This window comes from Cydia pomonella, chromosome 11, assembly GCF_033807575.1.
Source record: "Cydia pomonella isolate Wapato2018A chromosome 11, ilCydPomo1, whole genome shotgun sequence".
Classification (NCBI taxonomy): Eukaryota; Metazoa; Arthropoda; class Insecta; order Lepidoptera; family Tortricidae; genus Cydia; species Cydia pomonella.
In genome coordinates this window covers 17,466,621-17,486,366 of record NC_084713.1, presented here as the reverse complement: position 1 = coordinate 17,486,366, position 19,746 = coordinate 17,466,621, and the positions used below count along the sequence as shown (strand labels likewise).

The 19,746-nt window shown below is 40.3% G+C and overlaps 3 protein-coding genes across 3 annotated transcripts in view; 1 reads left to right on the top strand and 2 right to left on the bottom strand.

Annotated features, from left to right (window-relative positions):
• The window catches only part of LOC133523028 (structural maintenance of chromosomes protein 3), a 45,702-nt gene that overhangs the window by 17,150 nt on the left and 8,806 nt on the right, over positions 1-19,746 (top strand). The window contains exons 18-19 of the mRNA XM_061858530.1: positions 6,880-7,056; positions 17,295-17,431. Of these exons, the coding sequence (XP_061714514.1) occupies positions 6,880-7,056; positions 17,295-17,431 (314 nt within the window). The remainder of the gene's footprint in view (positions 1-6,879; positions 7,057-17,294; positions 17,432-19,746) is intronic.
• Positions 7,751-14,670, bottom strand: LOC133523023 (uncharacterized). The gene is made up of 2 exons (XM_061858525.1): positions 14,230-14,670; positions 7,751-14,087 (listed from the first exon to the last, which is right to left on the bottom strand). Exon 2 carries the CDS (start codon positions 13,198-13,200, stop codon positions 8,245-8,247), a length of 4,956 nt encoding a protein of 1,651 aa, XP_061714509.1. The 5' UTR covers positions 13,201-14,087; positions 14,230-14,670; the 3' UTR covers positions 7,751-8,244.
• LOC133522553 (lysosomal acid lipase/cholesteryl ester hydrolase-like) lies at positions 17,946-19,590 on the bottom strand. The gene is made up of 2 exons (XM_061857907.1): positions 18,959-19,590; positions 17,946-18,646 (listed from the first exon to the last, which is right to left on the bottom strand). Exons 1-2 carry the CDS (start codon positions 19,575-19,577, stop codon positions 18,297-18,299), a joined length of 969 nt encoding a protein of 322 aa, XP_061713891.1. The 5' UTR covers positions 19,578-19,590; the 3' UTR covers positions 17,946-18,296.

Below are 19,746 nucleotides of genomic sequence, written 5' to 3'. Positions count from 1 at the left end.
TTGACAAGTAAGCATTGACGTCAAGACCTAATTAGGGGTAGTGCTGACAAAGGTTACTTGTATTGGTTGCTCCACCTTAACTCCTCCCTCCTCAAGAGAGAAATTATCTGAAGACGACACAGTTGGGTTCAGAGAATTTCGTCCTATACACTTTGTATAAGGTTTAAATTTATATAAAGTAAAAACAATGATTAAAAGAATGACAACATATAGTAAAATGGTCCAGACACTAATATTTTTCACCACGTAAATGAAGTCGTCCGTGTTGCTTTCGCTCACGCTGAACTTGGCACTGTTGATGACGTCCCTGATGTCGCTGAAGTCCACATTTTGTAGGTCTAGTCGTCTTTCTTCTTCTCTAATGGGCTGTCGTAATTCTGGTAATGGTACGAACGGCGTTTGCAGGTCGTTCATTGAGGTGTTTGTGGGTGTTGGAATGAATATGTCCCCTACTTCTGTTCTGCATTGTTTCTTCGGTTGTAGAAAGAAGGTTCCTTGTATGGTATGTTTGTTAACTTCTTCGTTGCAGTATTCTGTAACTATTAGGTTATTTTCGGTATATATCAGCCAGTAGTTTTCGGTGATCCTTTGAATTTTTTCCTTTTCTATTTGTATGACGTTCTGTCATACAAATAGAAATATTTTTATCATAATTTGTTCTATGCAGGTCTCAGTGGCGTAGGGTACGAGGTCATCACTCGAACACAGGAACTTGTTGTCCTCGATCTCTTCACATGGGTTTGCTACGGGCCTGTATTTCAACCTGTTCACCACTAGGTAGGGGTGTTTGGGGATAATTGTGGTCGTTTTTAGGGTTTTATGATTATGAATAGGGATAGGGATTACCTTGTAATAATTATACGTACTTGGTTCTATCAATGGAACTTCTAATACAAAAACTAATTTATTACTAACTATATAGGATTTAAGAATAATGTTACGTTCTATTTTAATTAAGTTTATTCTATCTACTGGGTAAATTAAGTGAGCATGTTTCGTTATTTCTGAAAGGATGTGAATAAGTTCTGTAGAATTTATTATAGACTGATGTAGGACATGTAATTTGCTGAAAGCTATTGCTGTCTCTGTTTCTTGAATAAAATCGTATATAATGTGAAAGTTGTTGGATATTTGAAACAGGTTATTCATAAGTGACAAGGTGATATCTCTTTTGGATTCTCTTTCTAACAATGACTCTAATTCAATAGTTTTATTACTTAATATATTAATGTTTGAATTTGTAATTTCTGCAAGATTGGCAAATTTATCTAGGCTATTCACCATCAAAGATACTTTACGTTCTACCCAGCAAACATTCTAAGTGCTTTTTCCCAGACTCTAGAATATATTACTAATTTAGGTAAAAATTACATCATACGCACCACATAAATTCACATATCGTACATTTATACTTCCGGGTAAAAATATAGAGCCATTAAAACGTAAATTTCCCTTAATCAAAACACCATAAAGTCAGAAACTTAAAGGTTGAGAATGAGCAAAATATAACGTAAAATTAACTTCGAAACTCGACAAATAGTTAATTATTACTTCTAGGTGCATATTAGGTGTATATGCGATGTAATTTTTTCTTATACTGGGGACCTTTAGGTCGATGATTTAAGTAGCTTTTGCTACCAATTTCGTAGTAAATATTACCTTCCATAGATACCAAATTGAGACTATAAAGTTATAAACACTTGTAAGGTACTAAAAATACCATAAGGTTTCATTAAGATAACCTAATAGTCAAATTAACCCTAAAAAATAACTAATAAGTTGAAGTTTGCGAGGCGACTTCAGGTCAAGTTTGTTTTAGTCACAAATAAGTCATTTCTCGGTGAAATAGGACGCGTTTACCCAATAGTTATTTCGTTTTTAAATCAAAAGTAGTGTTGGATTTACAATGGCCAAAGACAAAAAAATATATAGACATTCCAGCAGTTACTATAGTAAGTGTAAGGCTAATATGAAAATTCAAAGTGAAATATTAAAAGAAGAACAAAAGTGTGAATTACCTTCTAAATCCAGTTTTGATGGATATCCAACTTTGTGTCAATCTACTGATACTGATACCGTTTCAATAACACACACAGGCAAAGATCTTGATTATATGCATTCGTATTATAATGAATTAGGAAATAAAATATCTGATAATATAGATGAGATGACAGATGGAAGTGAAATCGGTGCAAACAAGGAATCGGAAAATTAAGACTCTGGAGATGAGTTCATTAGAAATGAAGACTGCTCTCACCTGCAGACACCAAGTCATCTCTAAACGACTTGTTAGTTTTACTGACTGAACACGGATTTAAATTGCCAAAAGATGGATGAGCACTTCTGAAAACTGACGATGTCTTTTTATAGAGCCTATGGGCCAAGTTTTGGTATCAAGGTAAGATAAGCTATTGTTTACAAAAAACTTTGTTAGATATGGATTTAAGTACTATATCAAGTATTGAGTTGATTTTCAACGTAGACGGTATGTCTCTTGTTTTTAACGCCGTTCTCCTCCCACGCCTAAGGGCAAAGCGTTATTTCCATTCCCTTTCAGTAATGGGTGGCCACTATCTTATATATCATTTTTGCAACAATAAATACCTAAAACCAAATTAGAGTCAATTAGAAATAAATGTTTTGGTAACTATATTGCGTAGATGCGTTAAGTACGCAGATATGTTTTAAACTAAGCATACAATCAGTTAAAATAATTATCACTAATGACTCGTAAAATTTTCAAAATCTTAATTTTCACATACATATAACTTTCCAATTGGGGAACCTGTGTGCGTAATATTTACCCTTGGCACTTCTGATCGTAAGCCATAGATCTAAAAAAGTAAAGATAAGGCCATGCAAACAATTCCGACCGAAAAGTTTCGTTAAGCAAAACACAGCGTCATCTGTTGTATACTGAGTAAACTACGTGGCCGATGGTCACAGCAAAGATACAATAGGCCATAGACATACGCCAAAGTAGACTGCACAGCACACTCGCCTCCAAAAAACGTGTCTAGAAAAATGGCTCGAGGGAGTCGAGGGAGACCTTAAGTGCCAATTATATCCACACTTTATCAATTTCCGGGAGGAGAAAGAATTTTTCCATTTCAAATATCAGCACATCGTTTACAATATTTGAAATGTAAAAAAATGGTTCCTGTGCAAGAATATCAAACATTGAACATTTTAGACAGTTAGAGACAAAGTATTGTTTACATTTCAAATATCGTTAACGATGTGCTAATATTCCGTGAAACAGAAAACGATTATCAGGCCCGAAATCGGGACTGATTTCGGGCCCGTTATCGGGAAGTGTGGATGTAATTGGTGCTTTAGTCCCTTTTTCTTTAGGGCGACGATGAAGTGACAACTGAATAAATGTTCGTTGCCACCCACAGCTAAACAAGCCATGCTGCTATTTTTATTAATATAAATGTTATTATTATAGATTTTACCGTGCTAGTTTATTACGACCTTCTAAGGGCGTTGGCGGAGCGCCTCGACTCTCCTCTCACTCGCTTCTGGGTTGAAGAGGTAATTAGCAGGGACAAGTCTCTACTTCAGAGATAGTTTGCCTTGCTTGCCCCTGTCAATTGATATCATATTATTATATCGTGTAATATATTTAGTTTAATTTTTTTCTATTATTTTATTTTTGTTTTTTGTATTGTTCAACTAACATAGATAGTTAAGTATTACGATACTCTGTAACTAACAAGCTATGGATCAACTTGGTCTGAAAAAAAATATTTATTAACTTCACTTAAGAATATTGAGTAGGGATAAGTGGAAATTAAGACATATTAAAATGTGATTGATAAATACATTATGTTTTAATTACATACAAAATACTTCATAACCAAAGAAGCTTGATTTTCACTAAATGTCAACATTTAGAAGGACTATTAGTGAGTCAATAAACTAGCCTAACCTACCTAACCAATAAAAATGACATTTATTTTAATAAATATGGTAATAGTAGAAGTCTCCCTCGAACTATCTCGCTAGGCTCGTTTTTTGGAGACGAGAGTGCAGTCTACTTTAATATGTGTCTGTGTACCGCCGCATCGCGTTTCGCGCCGCGCAAGGTCAATATGAAACAAAATTTGATATGATTTACCTGTTATAGTTTTTACAGAATTTCACAAGACAATTAGGCATTTTTTAAATTGGGAATGGCTATACGTGACGCGTTTCCACTGCGCAATTCGCCAGACGACTGAGTGCAGGGGTGTAACTAAATGCGATTTTGACACCTATATATTAGCCCCATTCGTAGTGCTCGTAAGGCCAGTCTTTACGAAGTAATATATATGTCTATGTCGTAAGCACACCGCCTACGCCCGCGATGTCAAACAAATACTGAATACGATTGCGCTCGCCTCGCGGTACGCGGTCAAAGCGACGTTGTGATGGCGGTCGCTTCGACCTTAAACGGTAACTCTGCATCATTAGGTCGAAGAATTGAGTATATATTACGTAAAATTTCCTTAAATACCAGTACGTCGTATTTTTAGGTAAACTTAACTTTTTAGTCAAGCCGACATTTTGTTTTGTTATAATTAGGTCTTGTTATTGCATATTGCAAAATTTTGGTATGTTGTAATACCTAGAACAATAAAATCTAACAGCACTTTTAATTTCATTTATACGAAAAAAAAATATAGAGTCAATTTAATATATTTACAAACTCCGAACACAAATTTACGATCCCCAATTACAAGCAATACATACTACTTATGAGCTTAAATAAAATTAATACTTAAGTATTTCGAAAGCCCATCAGTAGTTTTGAATAAAAACCTAACATACTGCACGAGAAAATTTTCAGCGCACAAGATTTCATCGTATAATTCCTGCTTAATCGACCTAGATAATTATTTTACGCCAAGTAATTGAAGTAATGGCCGCCATTCTCGTTGCAAAACTTAAGATTGATTTTTCGTTAGACATTTTGATTGTGAGCGGAAAGAAAATACTCTCGTAATATATTTGTCTCTTTCTCTTCATGCTATCTCATAAAAAAATAACCTTTCTTGGGAATTAAATGGTAAAAAAAACGTTGAAATCATGTTGAAAAATAGTAAGTCTTACTAATTTTGTACATTGCAACCACATTACACGTCGTGGCGACGTCCAATCCACGTCGCAAACATTACCTATGTAGTAACCATTAGGTCACAATTACAAAAATTACGTGGAATCGACGTAGCCGGCACGTGCTTTTTTTCCCCACTTTGGTGAAATCCAGGTGGATTCCACGTCGATTCGAGGTAACTCATTTTGGTCACTGTCAGATTTGCGACCTATAATAGGTGATTTTATCGTTATTTTCACCAAAAATGTTTGCTGGGTACTGAATGTTCTGCATTTTTAAGTTGCCTTATCTCGAGGTCATAGCGTATTGCGTCTGTTTCATCTAGATTTCCTGAAATTGACTTATATTCTAGTGTTTACTTACTGCTACACGCTATTTGAAAAGAATTTTATTCTCAATTAGCTTTACTATTTATACTATACGATTAAGGCAATGTCTAATCCGTAAAAGTACGTATAAATATTACTGGTAGATAACGGAAGTAAGCGAGGGAATGGTGAAAAGGTGTACTCACAGTCCCGCAGCTTCCATGTCCTTCCGGAATATTGTAGATCTTGAAAATACTTGTTCTCGGGTCCAGTCCAGGTCTGTCGCTGCTCGGCTGCTCAGCTTCACAGGAACTTGACTCAGCTTCCTCTTAATAAATTTATTTGTTCGAATTCCCGTTTAAACGTAGAAACGTACGTTGTCCGGCACGGCACAGTCGCGAGATTTTATCGGCTTTCTGAACGTGTCAAGATACGACGGGAATCCTGTCCTCAGCGCCAATTAAGATGGAGAGACTGGATTTATTATTAAAAATAATTTATTTAATCGAACAGAGTAACGTCCAAGATAATAATTAATACAATATTAACTTAAATCTAATTCTTAACAGCTATTTATAATAAAGTATTGACAAGTAAGCATTGACGTCAAGACCTAATTAGGGGTAGTGCTGACAAAGGTTACTTGTATTGGTTGCTCCACCTTAACTCGCGCCCAGCGCGCAGCGTGGCGTGCAGCAGTACGCGACGTATGGCCGTCATGAACGCTACCCGTGCACTGTTAGTGCTTGAAAATGGAGACCAAGGCTTTCCGAAACATGTCTAGCGAGTGACTAAAAACACGTGATTTAAACCGTAAAATTAGCTTTGAAGGTAACATTAAGATCTGGAGCAATAATATAATTATATTTCAGGCCCTTAACTACTAGAGATACCATTGTGAACACTGTTAACGGACCATTTGTAGACCTTATTGCAACAAGATAAGGTACGAAGTCGGATCAGTTAAGAACCAGTTGTACCAACCATACTTGACGGACTGATAGTTCCCATACAATAATATTTCGGTGACGCTTTAACGCTGGGCAATGGTTTGATGCAACCGATTCTTAGTGTATTTAGTTACTGGTTATTGTTATTGTCCGAATTCTTGTGGTATCAAGTTCCACGTTCAAATTTCAAAGGCAAAGACTATTTTCATTTTTTTCCTCTACTCCTCTCTCTGTGGTCGCTCCTTCATGCCTGAGGATCGTGGTCATCGGTGGACGTGGATGCTCCACACCTGGTTTTTATGATATGCTTGCATCAATGCCTGTTGTTTATCGCGTCTCTGACGACCGAGCAAAAGTTGTTTGAGGATGGGAACCCTTTTACTTGATCGCTCCATCTAGTTGGAGACCGTTCCCGGCCTCTTTTGCCCCCCGTGTTTCCAACAACGATCAGCTTTTCGAGGCTTTCATTTCCGCTGCTACTGCGATGCAAAAATAACGTGTTGTCAATTATTCTACGCAGGAAAAAGAAGCACAAGACAAAATGGAAGAGGACGCCAAAGGGCTCGAAAAGATGGCATCAAAGGAGGTGCTACTGCAGGAGAAAATACAAGAGTCGCTCGACAAAATCGCTGCACTAGGCACGCTCCCCAACGCGCCTGAACTCCACGCCAAGTACCAGAAGATGTCGCTCAAACAGGTATAGATAGAGGTATAAATCGCACAAGAGGAGAATATAATTTTTAAGAAAAAAAAACCGACTTCGATGAGGGAGACCGGTGAAAGAAAGATTATTGTTGATTTTGGATTTCATACAATGAAATTAAAAAGATTGGTAAAATACCCGAATTGAGTGTTCGATTATACTTAAAATAAATTATTTCACGCCATGCATAAAATAATATTAAAAATGGCTGTAAGTTTGCTTAAAAGAGTTGAGAAGTACCCTCAATTCCTCATGGAATCCATCATCAAAACTCAAGCTTGACAAAAATGTACCTTGAAAACGTAAACTATGCGGCGTTGAAGAGTTCTGTCGCGCCTTCTATACCCACCTTGTGTAACACAAGTGCCTGAATCCAAGCGGGTATAAATTCGCTTGGGCAACAAAATATATATCACATCATCAATACATATAATACCATGCCACATGAGAGTAGGAGAAGGGGGTCACCTTCGACCACACTGTTACATGTACAGTATATTTACTTCAGAGTTGGCATCGCACGCATCAATATGAGAGTCTAGTCTACTGGCCTATCCAGAGTGACTCATCCGTACGATCGGTTCGCCTCCAGACTAGGTACTACCGACTAGTACCCTGGTGTCCTACACACCACCTGGACGTGGGGGCGATGCCCCCACGGGGTCCTCCATAAGCCTGCCCCCTAGACCCGGCCCTTGTACTCCAACTCATAACCGACCGTACTACATGCTTTGCCTGTGTGCTTCCGGTACACACTCCATGAAGCTACGGGCTTCCCTGTCCAATGTCCTTGTTGTCTAGGTACATACACCTCAAGATTGGACTACACCTTAGTGAAACTACGTTAACCAAGGACCGTTGGTCAACCCCCTTGTTCCACTCCCATGCAGCTAGGATGTCGATTATATAAGCGTAAATATGTGTATAAACACTCACCAGGGCAGGCTCCCGTTACCGCGTGGAGGCACACTGAGTACTTAATTTCTCAGCACACCCAGCGCCATTCCACGCCTCATGCACGTACCTTCATTTTGATCTTCCCAATGGCGCCATCGTGCTTTTTCCGCCATCGGAACTGTCATCCGAGCAGTCAGTGTTGCCACATGACAAAGTAGTAACCTAGTTGATACCACTTACCAACTTACATCGCGCTTGGCGCGACACTCCCCAGAACAAGGAAGGTTACTGTAGCAAGGCAAGCAGGTGTCGCGTCCACTCCAGGATTTTATCCCTGGCGCGAATGGCTGCGATCCGCTTGATTCTGCCAACGCCTCTTTCTTCTGGCTGCTCCTCTGGTGGTGGTGGTACTTCATTGTTACTGGTCATGTCACATCCAGCCAGAGTATCCACGTCGACATCCGGCCGTTCATCAAGTGCAGGTGTATGAGGATTTGAACTGTTTGGAGCATCCAACTCCCCGCTGTCCTCTTCCATCTCAGTCGCGTCTGCCGCTACCGGTTCTACCACAGGCGTCTCGTCATCTACCTCCAGCGGGTAGAGATGGCCAATGGAACGTGTCAAGGAAGAATCGTCAACCTTGACCCTCGCTACTCTACATTCACCATCACTTCCCCTGATCAGCTCGTGGATCTTCCCCACTTTCCAGAGGTTTCTGTTCTTGAGGTCCGATTTAACCTGTACAAGGTCGCCTACTTGTGGTGATCGATGAGATTTAACTCTAGGCTGCTTGGGAGAGTTGTTGTACCTTTCTCTCAGGCTAGCAAGATACTGCTTGACGAACATCCTCTTAAATTCTTCTAGGATATTGCATCCTCTCTTCCAGCTCTCAAACAGGTCGCTCTTTGTAGCAGTGTTACAAGTCGGAATATCCACGGCAGATGGTCTCATGGTCAAACATTGTCCTAGGCTTATGAAATCTGCCGGGCAGAGGACATGTTCCACTTCTGTACCAACTCTTGCCAGTGGTCTTGAATTCAGTACTGTTTCCACTTCCTTTATCACTGTCAGTAGCCTGGTATCATTGAGAAGGTGTTTTTCTAGGGTTCTTTTAAGGCAATGCTTCACCAAGGCCACTAGCCGCTCGTAAAACCCTCCATGCCACGGTGCTAGTTGACATATGAATTTCCACTGGATGTCATTCTTAATGCAGTATGGCTGTTGTACCATTTCAGCGACTAACTTAAAACAAGTCGCATTATCCGAGTACATTCGTTGTGGCTTGTTTCTAGCAGCTATAAATCGTCGCAAGGCTAGGAGACATTCTTCTGCCGAAAGGTCCTTCACGATTTCAAGATGTATCGCTCTTACTGTCAAACACGTGAATAAGGCTACCCATCGTTTCTCTTTACCAGTCTGGGTACTCACAAATAGCGGTCCCAGATAGTCCACACCAGTGAAAGTGAAGGGTCTGCTATAATTTACTCGTTCTGGAGGCAGCGCCGGTGTGGCTGGTAAACGATACGGACCGCCGCCGTGTTTTACACATTGGGTACATCGCTTTAACACCTTTATTACCTGGGCTTTCCCTTGGGGTATCCAATACCGTTCCCTGATGATACTCAGTGTGTGTGGAGCACCGACGTGGTAGTTACTCTCATGCGTCTCCTTTATGATTCTGTCAGTGAATTCGGAATTTTTTGGCAGTAGTATCGGATACTTCATGTCATAGCTCCAGGTGGTGTTCGCCATACGCCCACGGCACCTAAGAAAGCCGTCTACATCAACAAAGAGATCTAAGTTTCGTGCTAAATGTGTTCTTTTGCCATTTAGTTCTTCTTGGAAGTGCTTCCTTTGTAGATCTTTTATCTCGGACACTATTTTGGCCACAATGGTCTGCTGCTGGATACCTCCTTCATCGGCAGGATTGTCGAGTTCCATGCTTCCATCAGTAGGATATTCACCACTCTCTGTAGGTATGCTCGAATCCTGGGTTTCCATTGGTTCAACGGGATCACTGGGACTTCCTTGCTCGGGGGTCTTACTCTGGTCTGCAACCTCACCAATGGATACTTCCTGTGTCAGCTCACCTGGGTTGTCACCCAGGACCTCCCCAACAGACAGAAGGTTCTGATGTGCCTCGTAGAGTCTATTTTGGGGCCAGCAGGATTCTTTATTAACGAGAAACTCTGGTCCGTTAAACCAAAGTTGCCTTTTCTCTTCAAACAGTTCAGGACGCGTAGCAATATCAGCAGGATTTGCTTTTGTGTGGACGTAGAACATCTCTGTGTTAGGGTGGTCACGCTTGATTTCGTTCACTCTGTTGGCGACAAAGGGTGGAAGCAGTTTGTTTGACCTCATCCAACTAAGTACAACCAAACTATCTGACCACAAATATTCTTTCTCAATATCAAGATCAAGATGGTTCCTTACGTATTTCAGGAGTCTGCTTCCTATCAGAAATCCTAGTAGTTCCAATTTAGGAATTTTTAATTCGTCTTTGTCTTTGGTCTGTGACACGTGCGATTTTGCCATCAACAGAGAGACTGATTTTCCTTGTCCATCTTCAATCACTTTAAGGTAGATAACGGCAGCATAAGCGTCTTTGGAAGCATCTGTGAAACAGTGCAAGTGGTACTTAAGGTCACTCCTTGAGACATCTGTACCAAGGTACCTAGGCACCTCTGTGTCCACTATGGATTTCAGACCTTCCATGACAATTTTCACAGACTGTGTCAACTCCATAGGTAGTTCTGTATCCCATTTACATTTCCTTTCACAGATATCCTGGAAGATCAGCTTCATTGACAACATGAGTGGGCATACAAAGCCACAGGGGTCATATACACGTGCTAGAGCCCGAAGAACTTTTCTCTTTGTGTTTATCGGAGGATCTGTGCTGAAGTGGTCCTCAGTCAAATTCAGTTTCAGCGTATCTTCTTCGACATTCCACATAAGTCCAAGCACTTTGACCAGTCCATGTTTGACTGACCTATGATGTTCTGGTATCATATCCATGAAGCTCTGATTGTTTGATATCCAGTCCCTCATATTCATAGACAGTTGTTCAAACACCGTTCTTGCTTGGTCATAGATCTGCTTAGCCTCCTGCAAGGTATCAGCTCCAGTCACTAGGTTATCCACATAGCACTTGTCAGCGACTTGTTTCAGCAAGGCCTTGTTTGACTGGCTTATGTAGTGTCGGATCGTCGCTGTCAGTAAGAATGGACTAGCAACAACTCCAAAAGGTACTCTGCAGAACCTCAGATACAGTAGGTTATCCTCCGTCACTTCCTTGGTCGTGTCCTTTAACCAGAGGAACCTTGTGACATCGCGATCATCCTCTTGAAGTGCTACTTGTAGGAACGCCTTCTCTACATCAGCCAGTATGCCATACTTCTTTGTTCGGAACTTCAAAAGTAATGCAGTTAGGTCTTCTAACATAGAAGGTCCACTGTAAAGGCACTCATTGAGGCTTTTCTGTCCAGTACTTTTGGCACTAGCGTCGTATACTATCCTCCCTTTGCCGCCATCTTGTTTCACGATATGGTGGGCGAGGTAGTGAATTGGGTGGTCTCCGTTCAAGTCTAACCCTCTCGTAACGACTTCTATAATTCCTAGATCCAGTTGTTCCCTCAAGATAGAGTCGTACTCCTTAATTAACTGCAAGTCCAGTCTCTTCACGTTACTCTTCAATCGACCTAAGGCCAATCCAAAATTTGATGGCAATTCTGGTGGGTACTCAATCCAGGGCCATTTTACTAAGTACCGGCCTTCCTGATATTGCACAGTCTCATTGAAGTGACGAACTGCTTCTTCTTGTCTCGTAGCCTTTGGTGAGTCTGTGATCCCTAGGTTCTCTAATGACCATAAGAACCTTACATCTATGTTTCTTAAAGGCAGATCTGGCTCACTGAAATACGGACAGCTAGGAGTGTGACACTGACAATATGTGACCACTGAGAGGACCTCGCTTCTTTCTTCAGATGTAAGCTTCCCTGTAGGCACCCATCCAAAATCAGTATCCAATAACCAAAAATCTTCCGACACCTGGATCTTTCTTTCTCTGAGGATAGCGCCAAAGAAATCATTTCCGATGAGTACATCTACAACCTCTCCAACTGTCTCATCATCAGCAACAATATCGACTCCAGGATACTTGAAGGATGTCACCGGAACTCTGTCTGTGATTCTTGGTACGACGTTCACCGTAAACTGCTTGGTGACATTGCGTTTCGTCAGGATGTTGACTGTTGTTGAGGGGGTCGACGTCTCCCGAGGTTCAGAAGCTCCGAAGGTGAATATGAGTAGCAGGTCTTCCTGGAGGGTAGGCAGGCCTAACTTTTTTGCAGCTGCTACAGTAATGTAACTCCGCTGACTACCGCAGTCTAAGAAGATTCTGCCTTTGCTACTTTTCTTAGTTAGAGGATTTTGAAGAGTTGCCACTGCGGTCTGCAAAAAAGTGTGTTTGTTAGAAGTAGCACACAAGGATTTTAAAGAGTGCTTCTCTAAAATATCATGTTCCTCACCATCTGAGGCCGGATTGGGACAGAATATGAGCAGGTGGTCTCCTTTACAGCGGAAGCAAGCAATCTTGCGCTTGCAGGATGATGTTGTATGATTGCGTCGAAGGCAGTGTAGACACCTTCCTGTCACTTGCTTCTGACGAGCTTCAACTGTACTGTATTTTCGACAGTCCCTGCTAGCATGTCCTTTCAGATTGCAAAACAAGCATGCCCTTTTTGGTCGCTTTGAAGGTGGTGCACCTGCACCAGCATTTCCCGCATGTTTCCGCTTCCGGCTACTCAAAGACCTTACCTCTGTACGGACTTGCAGTGCCTCAGTTGTGCTACTACCATGCACGGCAATGGTCTCTGGAGTTGGTACTACTGTAGCTGCTGACTTCTCCATTGCCGTGATTATGCGGTCTAAATTATTTCTGATGGCCTTCAAGTCAGTACCTTCACCTATGAGGTGGTGCTCATGGATCACCCTTTCTGGGAACTTTGATAATACCAGCGCTCTTAAATGGTTGCCTCCAACTGGTTCCCCGAGCTTCTCCAACACCCTGAGATTTCGCTCAACACTATCCAGAACACTCCGGCAGCTGGTACTAGTATGGTCTGCCTTTTGAAGTTGGTTGAGTGCTGTATAATGTGCGTCTATTAAAGTGTCAGTTGACCCATAACGTTGCTTCAAAGTATCCACTGCAACAGAGTAGTTGGCGTTGGTAGCTGCCATTCCTGAAAACCGTTTCAAGAGCTGCACCTTTTAGGCAGCTCAGGAGGTACATAAGTTTCTCTGATTCCTGTAACTGTCTCTGGTCTACATTGGCAGCAAATCGGTCCCAAAATTCGCACCATTTCAGCTTATCGCCGGAGAAGGTTGGCAGGCTCAACTCGGGTAGCTTTGACTTATTGACAGCTCCACTTCGCCTCTTGTTAATCTGCCATGCAATTTCCAGTTCTGTCAATATATCTTCGGCCTTGAGTTGATCCTGTGTCATGCTAACCACGTCTGCATCCGGCACCACACTTAAATATTGAAATATCTCCTTCTCAAAGGTCCCCAAGCACTGTTTCAATTTTAGGTGGAGTGCCGTGAACTTGTCTTCACTGACAACTCCGTCTGCTTGCAATTGCTCCCAGAGGGCCTGAGAGTCCGCAGTCACCGTTAGTAACTTTTCATGGCGCAGCTTAACCCGACTGTATAAACTTGCCATGATGCCAGCTGAAAATAATTAACACAGTTAGCCTACACTCGTTTGGCGTATAAATAACCATTATGGCGATATCCGTGGCTACTCAACGCCAGAATTCTACAAAATACTATGTAATTCAAAAATGTAGGTAGTATTCGTCTTGGCGGAGGCACTACCGTGCTTCCCATTACTTTCTTCAGCCTAATGTTGTTTTTTCCAGTGATTTCACGTCGAATGTTCCCAACAAATAACATACATCTTTACGTATTCATGGTTTAAACTCACCCAGGAAACCGTGCGGCCGTACAAGTAAACAACTTATTCTTTTTTTTTTTTTCGTTCCGGGCGGTGGAATGAACACGCGTATGCTACATATCACAAAACACGTCTCGAACTGGCCAGGTACATTCCCTGCTTCTTGGTGCAGCTGTAATGTACACAGAATACCAAATGACCACATTTTACAAAATGATCTAACATATTTGTTGATAATTCTAAGATAAACTTTGTCGCCGAGAGGCCGACGGCGCCATGGCGGCTTAACCAACTACATTACAACTTATTCGTACCTGCAATTGTGCTGCAACTCGCTTTGGAAATGATTCCCTGTACCAGAACTGAGACAGCAATCCCCACAACACTGTGATTTATCAACTACCTAATACACTTAATGATAAGCTTAAGCAAGAAACTTGAAGACGCCACTCGCTCAAGTCGCTCGAGTAACTTTGAATACCGCGAAATTTCTGCTTTTTCCTCGTTGTTTTTTTTCTTGACGTTGGGTCTTGCTAGGATTGCCAGTGCGCAGTGGTGCGTTCCGATTCTCATTCATGTCTGGAAGATTGTTTGACTTATCGGTAAATTTACCAAATAGTAAATCTAATTAAACGCGAATAAGAAATATAAATTATCATAAGTAATCTATTGAATAAAAGGTAATTTATAGTTACCCTTCATCTGACATTCTATACCACGCTCGTTCGTTTATCACTAAAAATAAAATGATGAAATCTGAACGTACGCTTAAGGACATAGATAAGGTAAAAAAGGAACAATTATCTATTACCATCTATATAAAAGGTATGATAGCCAACATAACAAAAATACCTTATGAATATATCTTAAAATAATAATTACACAACAACGATCGAGTGTATAATCATAACAGTTAGGTAATATTTTAATGTAGCCCAATACTTAATCTAGCCTAGGGTGCACCCTTTTACCACAAAAACGAAACAAAGGTTAAATTAGTACTACGGGATTGAAACAACATTCCGTTTTAATTCTTTAATAAACTCGTCGCATGCTGTGAAAGTAATAATAATTAATTTCGTACGTATTTTCAAAAGAAAATACGCCAACCGGGTACCTTGAGCTCAAACAATTCAAAACTTAATTTGACAATCTCCGCTACAAGGCCCTTCAAAGTGATCTACAGATGGAATAGCCAAACTTAATCTGGCTTCCCATCATCTAAAATCTCAGATCATCTCCACCAATTTTGTCGCGCCTTCTATACCCACCTTGTGTAACACAAGTGCCTGAATCCAAGCGGGTATAAATTCGCTTGGGCAACAAAATATATATCACATCATCAATACATATAATACCATGCCACATGAGAGTAGGAGAAGGGGGTCACCTTCGACCACACTGTTACATGTACAGTATATTTACTTCAGAGTTGGCATCGCACGCATCAATATGAGAGTCTAGTCTACTGGCCTATCCAGAGTGACTCATCCGTACGATCGGTTCGCCTCCAGACTAGGTACTACCGACTAGTACCCTGGTGTCCTACACACCACCTGGACGTGGGGGCGATGCCCCCACGGGGTCCTCCATAAGCCTGCCCCCTAGACCCGGCCCTTGTACTCCAACTCATAACCGACCGTACTACATGCTTTGCCTGTGTGCTTCCGGTACACACTCCATGAAGCTACGGGCTTCCCTGTCCAATGTCCTTGTTGTCTAGGTACATACACCTCAAGATTGGACTACACCTTAGTGAAACTACGTTAACCAAGGACCGTTGGTCAACCCCCTTGTTCCACTCCCATGCAGCTAGGATGTCGATTATATAAGCGTAAATATGTGTATAAACACTCACCAGGGCAGGCTCCCGTTACCGCGTGGAGGCACACTGAGTACTTAATTTCTCAGCACACCCAGCGCCATTCCACGCCTCATGCACGTACCTTCATTTTGATCTTCCCAATGGCGCCATCGTGCTTTTTCCGCCATCGGAACTGTCATCCGAGCAGTCAGTGTTGCCACATGACAAAGTAGTAACCTAGTTGATACCACTTACCAACTTACATCGCGCTTGGCGCGACAAGTTCCATTCTGTTCTTCATCGGCAATTCCGCTTCATCAAATGTCACTTTTTAAAATGTAAATGCTTGATACGATGATGAAAATACTAAGATCACTATCTATATATATATATATATCCCTTAAACATTTGAGGAGTTCCCTCAAACTTGACAAACATTTGTCCTAAAAATTTAATTTGCTTCACAAACACAGCGAAGAGGACAAAACGCCAAACGTGAACTATGCGTCATTGAAGAGTTCCATTCTGATCATCATCAGCAGTTCACCAAATGTCACATTTTAAATGTAAATGCTTGATTTGTTGATGAAAATACAAAAATCACTATATGTATGCTCTTCACATTTGAAGAGTTCTCTCGATTCCTCATGGATCCCATCATCAGAACTGAGTTTTGACAAAAACGGGACCAATCTGTATATATATAGATTCAAACAAAATAATAATTTTTAAAATCGGTTCAGAAATGAGTTATGCAGTAACAAACATTTTAAAAAAACATACACTCCGAATTGGTAACCGCCTCCTTTTGAAATCTTGAAGTCGGTTAAAAAGGAGCCACTGCCACTGATACTATTGTTAAAAAAATACAAATATTGATTGTATTTGAGGCGATTAAGAACGCTTTCATTATAAATATTTTAATGACTATAGTGGCACTGTGAGCTGTAGACGGTGTAGATATCGCGAACCCGGCTTCGCCATTTTGTAAAATTTCCAAAAACTGAACCTACACTAAATCTGTCCGTCGTAAGTTATATTAACATTAAGCTAATTTAACGTGTGTGACTATAAAATACATGAGTTAAACCGTAAAATTAGCTTGACAAAAAAAAACATATAATTATCGAACTGCGGTTGCAGCATGGTTGCATTTTTATTGCTTGTCACTATGCCTGTCACAACATTGCATCTTGTTAGAACGTTGCAGGCGATAAAAATGCGTCCGTGCTACAGCCGCATGTCACAAAATTTCACGAGAAATAACAGAATACCAAGGCATTTTTTCCTAAACTGAAATGAAGACGCCTAGGTTGCGCTTCGCGCTTGCTCGGTCAATAAGTTACGTAAGGAATGAATTGCAAACTAAAGAATACTGGGGACAAAACTACTATCGATAATTTAAGAAGAAAGTCGAAAGATTTTTTTTACCTCGACAATTATCTTAGCAATCTTGACTTTCTCAGTCTCTTCTATGCTTAAGTAAGACTTAAAATCTTATTTACAAGTTATTCTCTGCTTGCTTGTAAATTTTTGTTTAAATCAGATTTTAAACAAGATCTCCTTATCACACAGCTGTTCAAAGAGTTGGACAAAGCCAACCAGCACCTTAAGAAGTACAACCACGTGAACAAGAAGGCCTTGGACCAGTTCATCAGCTTCTCTGAACAGAAGGAGAAGCTTTACAAGCGGAAGGAGGAACTGGATATTGGGTAACTAATGTTAAATTATATAATATATCATCACACAGCTGTTCAAAGAGTTGGACAAAACCAACCACAATTAGCACGTCAAGAAGAAGACCTTGGACCAGTTCATCAACTTCCCCGAGCAGAAAGAGAAACTTACAAGCGGAAGGAGGAACTCGGTAAGTGCATTTAAATTTCTTGCTTTGCAGAGATGATGTCGTTTTTATACGATTTGAATTAATTGGCAATAGGGTATTTGACAATATTTAAAATAAATTATGTTACATCATGCATGAAATAAAGCTCCAGCAGATTAATAGAGAAACGTAGACAGCAGTTATTTTTAGACACAATTTCTATTTTAAAACCCGTATACAACTAATAAGAGTAGGTGATTTGATTGTGACGTCACATGCCAGTGTTCCATATAAATTCCATTGTAGCAAAATCGTTTTGACAGTTCGAAAAAAACAACTTTGGAGCAAATCAAATATTTTATGAAATATTTTTTGATTTGTGTTTTTTTTAGTGACTTTAAAGGAAAAGTGACCAAGTGAGTGAGTGGGGTCAGGACGTTAGCTGCGTAAGCTGAAGACGCGGGTTCGATTTCCGCCTCGGCCACCAGTGGTCTTGGTCACTTTTTATTTAGTGTGTGATATCTATTTCAGTTTATCACATATTTAACTCATAAAACGCTAATATAGACCAAGAAAGAACAATAATCCTAATCCTAATTTAATAGGTCTGGTATTGATTAACGTATTAAAACGATTTCGTAAGTTAAAAATACCGTTTATTTAAATGGTGTAATTGAGTTAGAAAAATGTTATATTTTAGTTAATACAAATAGAAAACCTTCTACTATATAATACTTGCCGCAGCCCAAACTTTAATTCTCATTTATCCTACGCAATATCTTGTCATAAATTTTATCCTTAGCGTTATACGCATATAAAAAGTCCAAATGGGTGAAGCCCTCCAAGAAATTATATCCGATCACATAAGGCAGCTTTCCTTTCAGTATATCCACGTCCGCCTCAGCCGATAACATGTCGTTGTCACTGTAGAACATTTCTACAGGAACTGTTATCTTCGTCACATCGTAATCAGGCGGTGAAGGCAGTCCATATTCCACCATGTTGATATCTTCACCGAAATCAAACCTTGAGAATCTTCCTGAGTTCACCAACTGCCCAAAATGCACGAATTGAGCCGCAGACGCTCCCGTAGGCATATGCCCTAAGATTACAGGCAAAATACTGCTGTTTATATGATGATCGTTACCTTCCAACATGTATAATAAGTTCTCGCAACCGTTAGGCGCGTAATTACAAGCCGCTGCTGTAAACTTATTTAAGAAATCCATGCTCGGCCATTTTGCCTTTAAATTAGAAAGTAAATATCCCAAGAAACTTAAGTACGATGAAACTCTTCTTACTAAAGGGCTTTTAATGTTTCTCATCCAAGCAACCGGTGATAGTGAAAACATTATGTTGATTTTATCATTGTATTCGGGTTTCATCGAATTCATTACGAAGAAACTAGTCGTACCTTGCGAATGTCCGACGTAGTATAATCTTTCTTTGCCAGTCATATTTAGAACATGATCTATCATGGCAGGGAGATCGTATAATCCGATTTCTTCCCAAGTAAATTCCCAGAAATCACTGTTTTTCGCATCTAGCTCTTTATGGGACATAGCGTGCTTGTTTCCTCTTGCGTTTCCCATCCAGACATCATAACCGTTGTCTGCTAAAATGTATCCCAATGCTTTACCAGGCCCTTGAAGATCCCAACTGTCTGAAGACTCAATAATTCCGTGCATTAAAAAAACTACCTTCCCATTGAGAGTAGCATTTCTTCCTTGCAATCTATGTACGGTCAGAATGTAACCATCTTCGGTCATAACCTTGTGCTCTTCCATGTTATAACCATATTTTCTCGCGAGTTCCGTGATAGTTAAATAGGCGTCCTGTGCCGTCACATCTCCATCTGCCCCTTTACCGTTTAAAATATACTCGACGCCCCATATAAAACTTGCCAGGCTTGATACACCACTACTTATATCGGACCATGACCGGAAAGTTCTACCAGATTGCTGATACTCGTATTCTTTACCAGAAACTGAATACAAAACTGCGAATATAATTACTAATTTCGAATAATCCATGATGGATTATTGACAGTAAACATTAACGTAAAATAACGTTAGGGAACTACTGAAATTAGTTAAAAATGTCGATATATTTAAAGTGTAATAAGATGTCATTAGCCTGACTTTGACGATACTTAAATGTTAATTATTGTGGTCTTGACACCTTTAACTGATTTCTTTAAAA

Excerpts from the sequence above, each read along its gene's own strand:
- LOC133523023 (XM_061858525.1), bottom strand. The coding sequence starts at position 13,200 with ATGGCAGCTACCAACGCCAACTACTCTGTTGCAGTGGATACTTTGAAG.
- LOC133522553 (XM_061857907.1), bottom strand. The coding sequence starts at position 19,577 with ATGGATTATTCGAAATTAGTAATTATATTCGCAGTTTTGTATTCAGTT. Across the intron at positions 18,647-18,958 it reads CTACGTCGGACATTCGCAAG|GGCATATGCCTACGGGAGCG; the intron begins GTACGACTAGTT and ends CTGTAATCTTAG.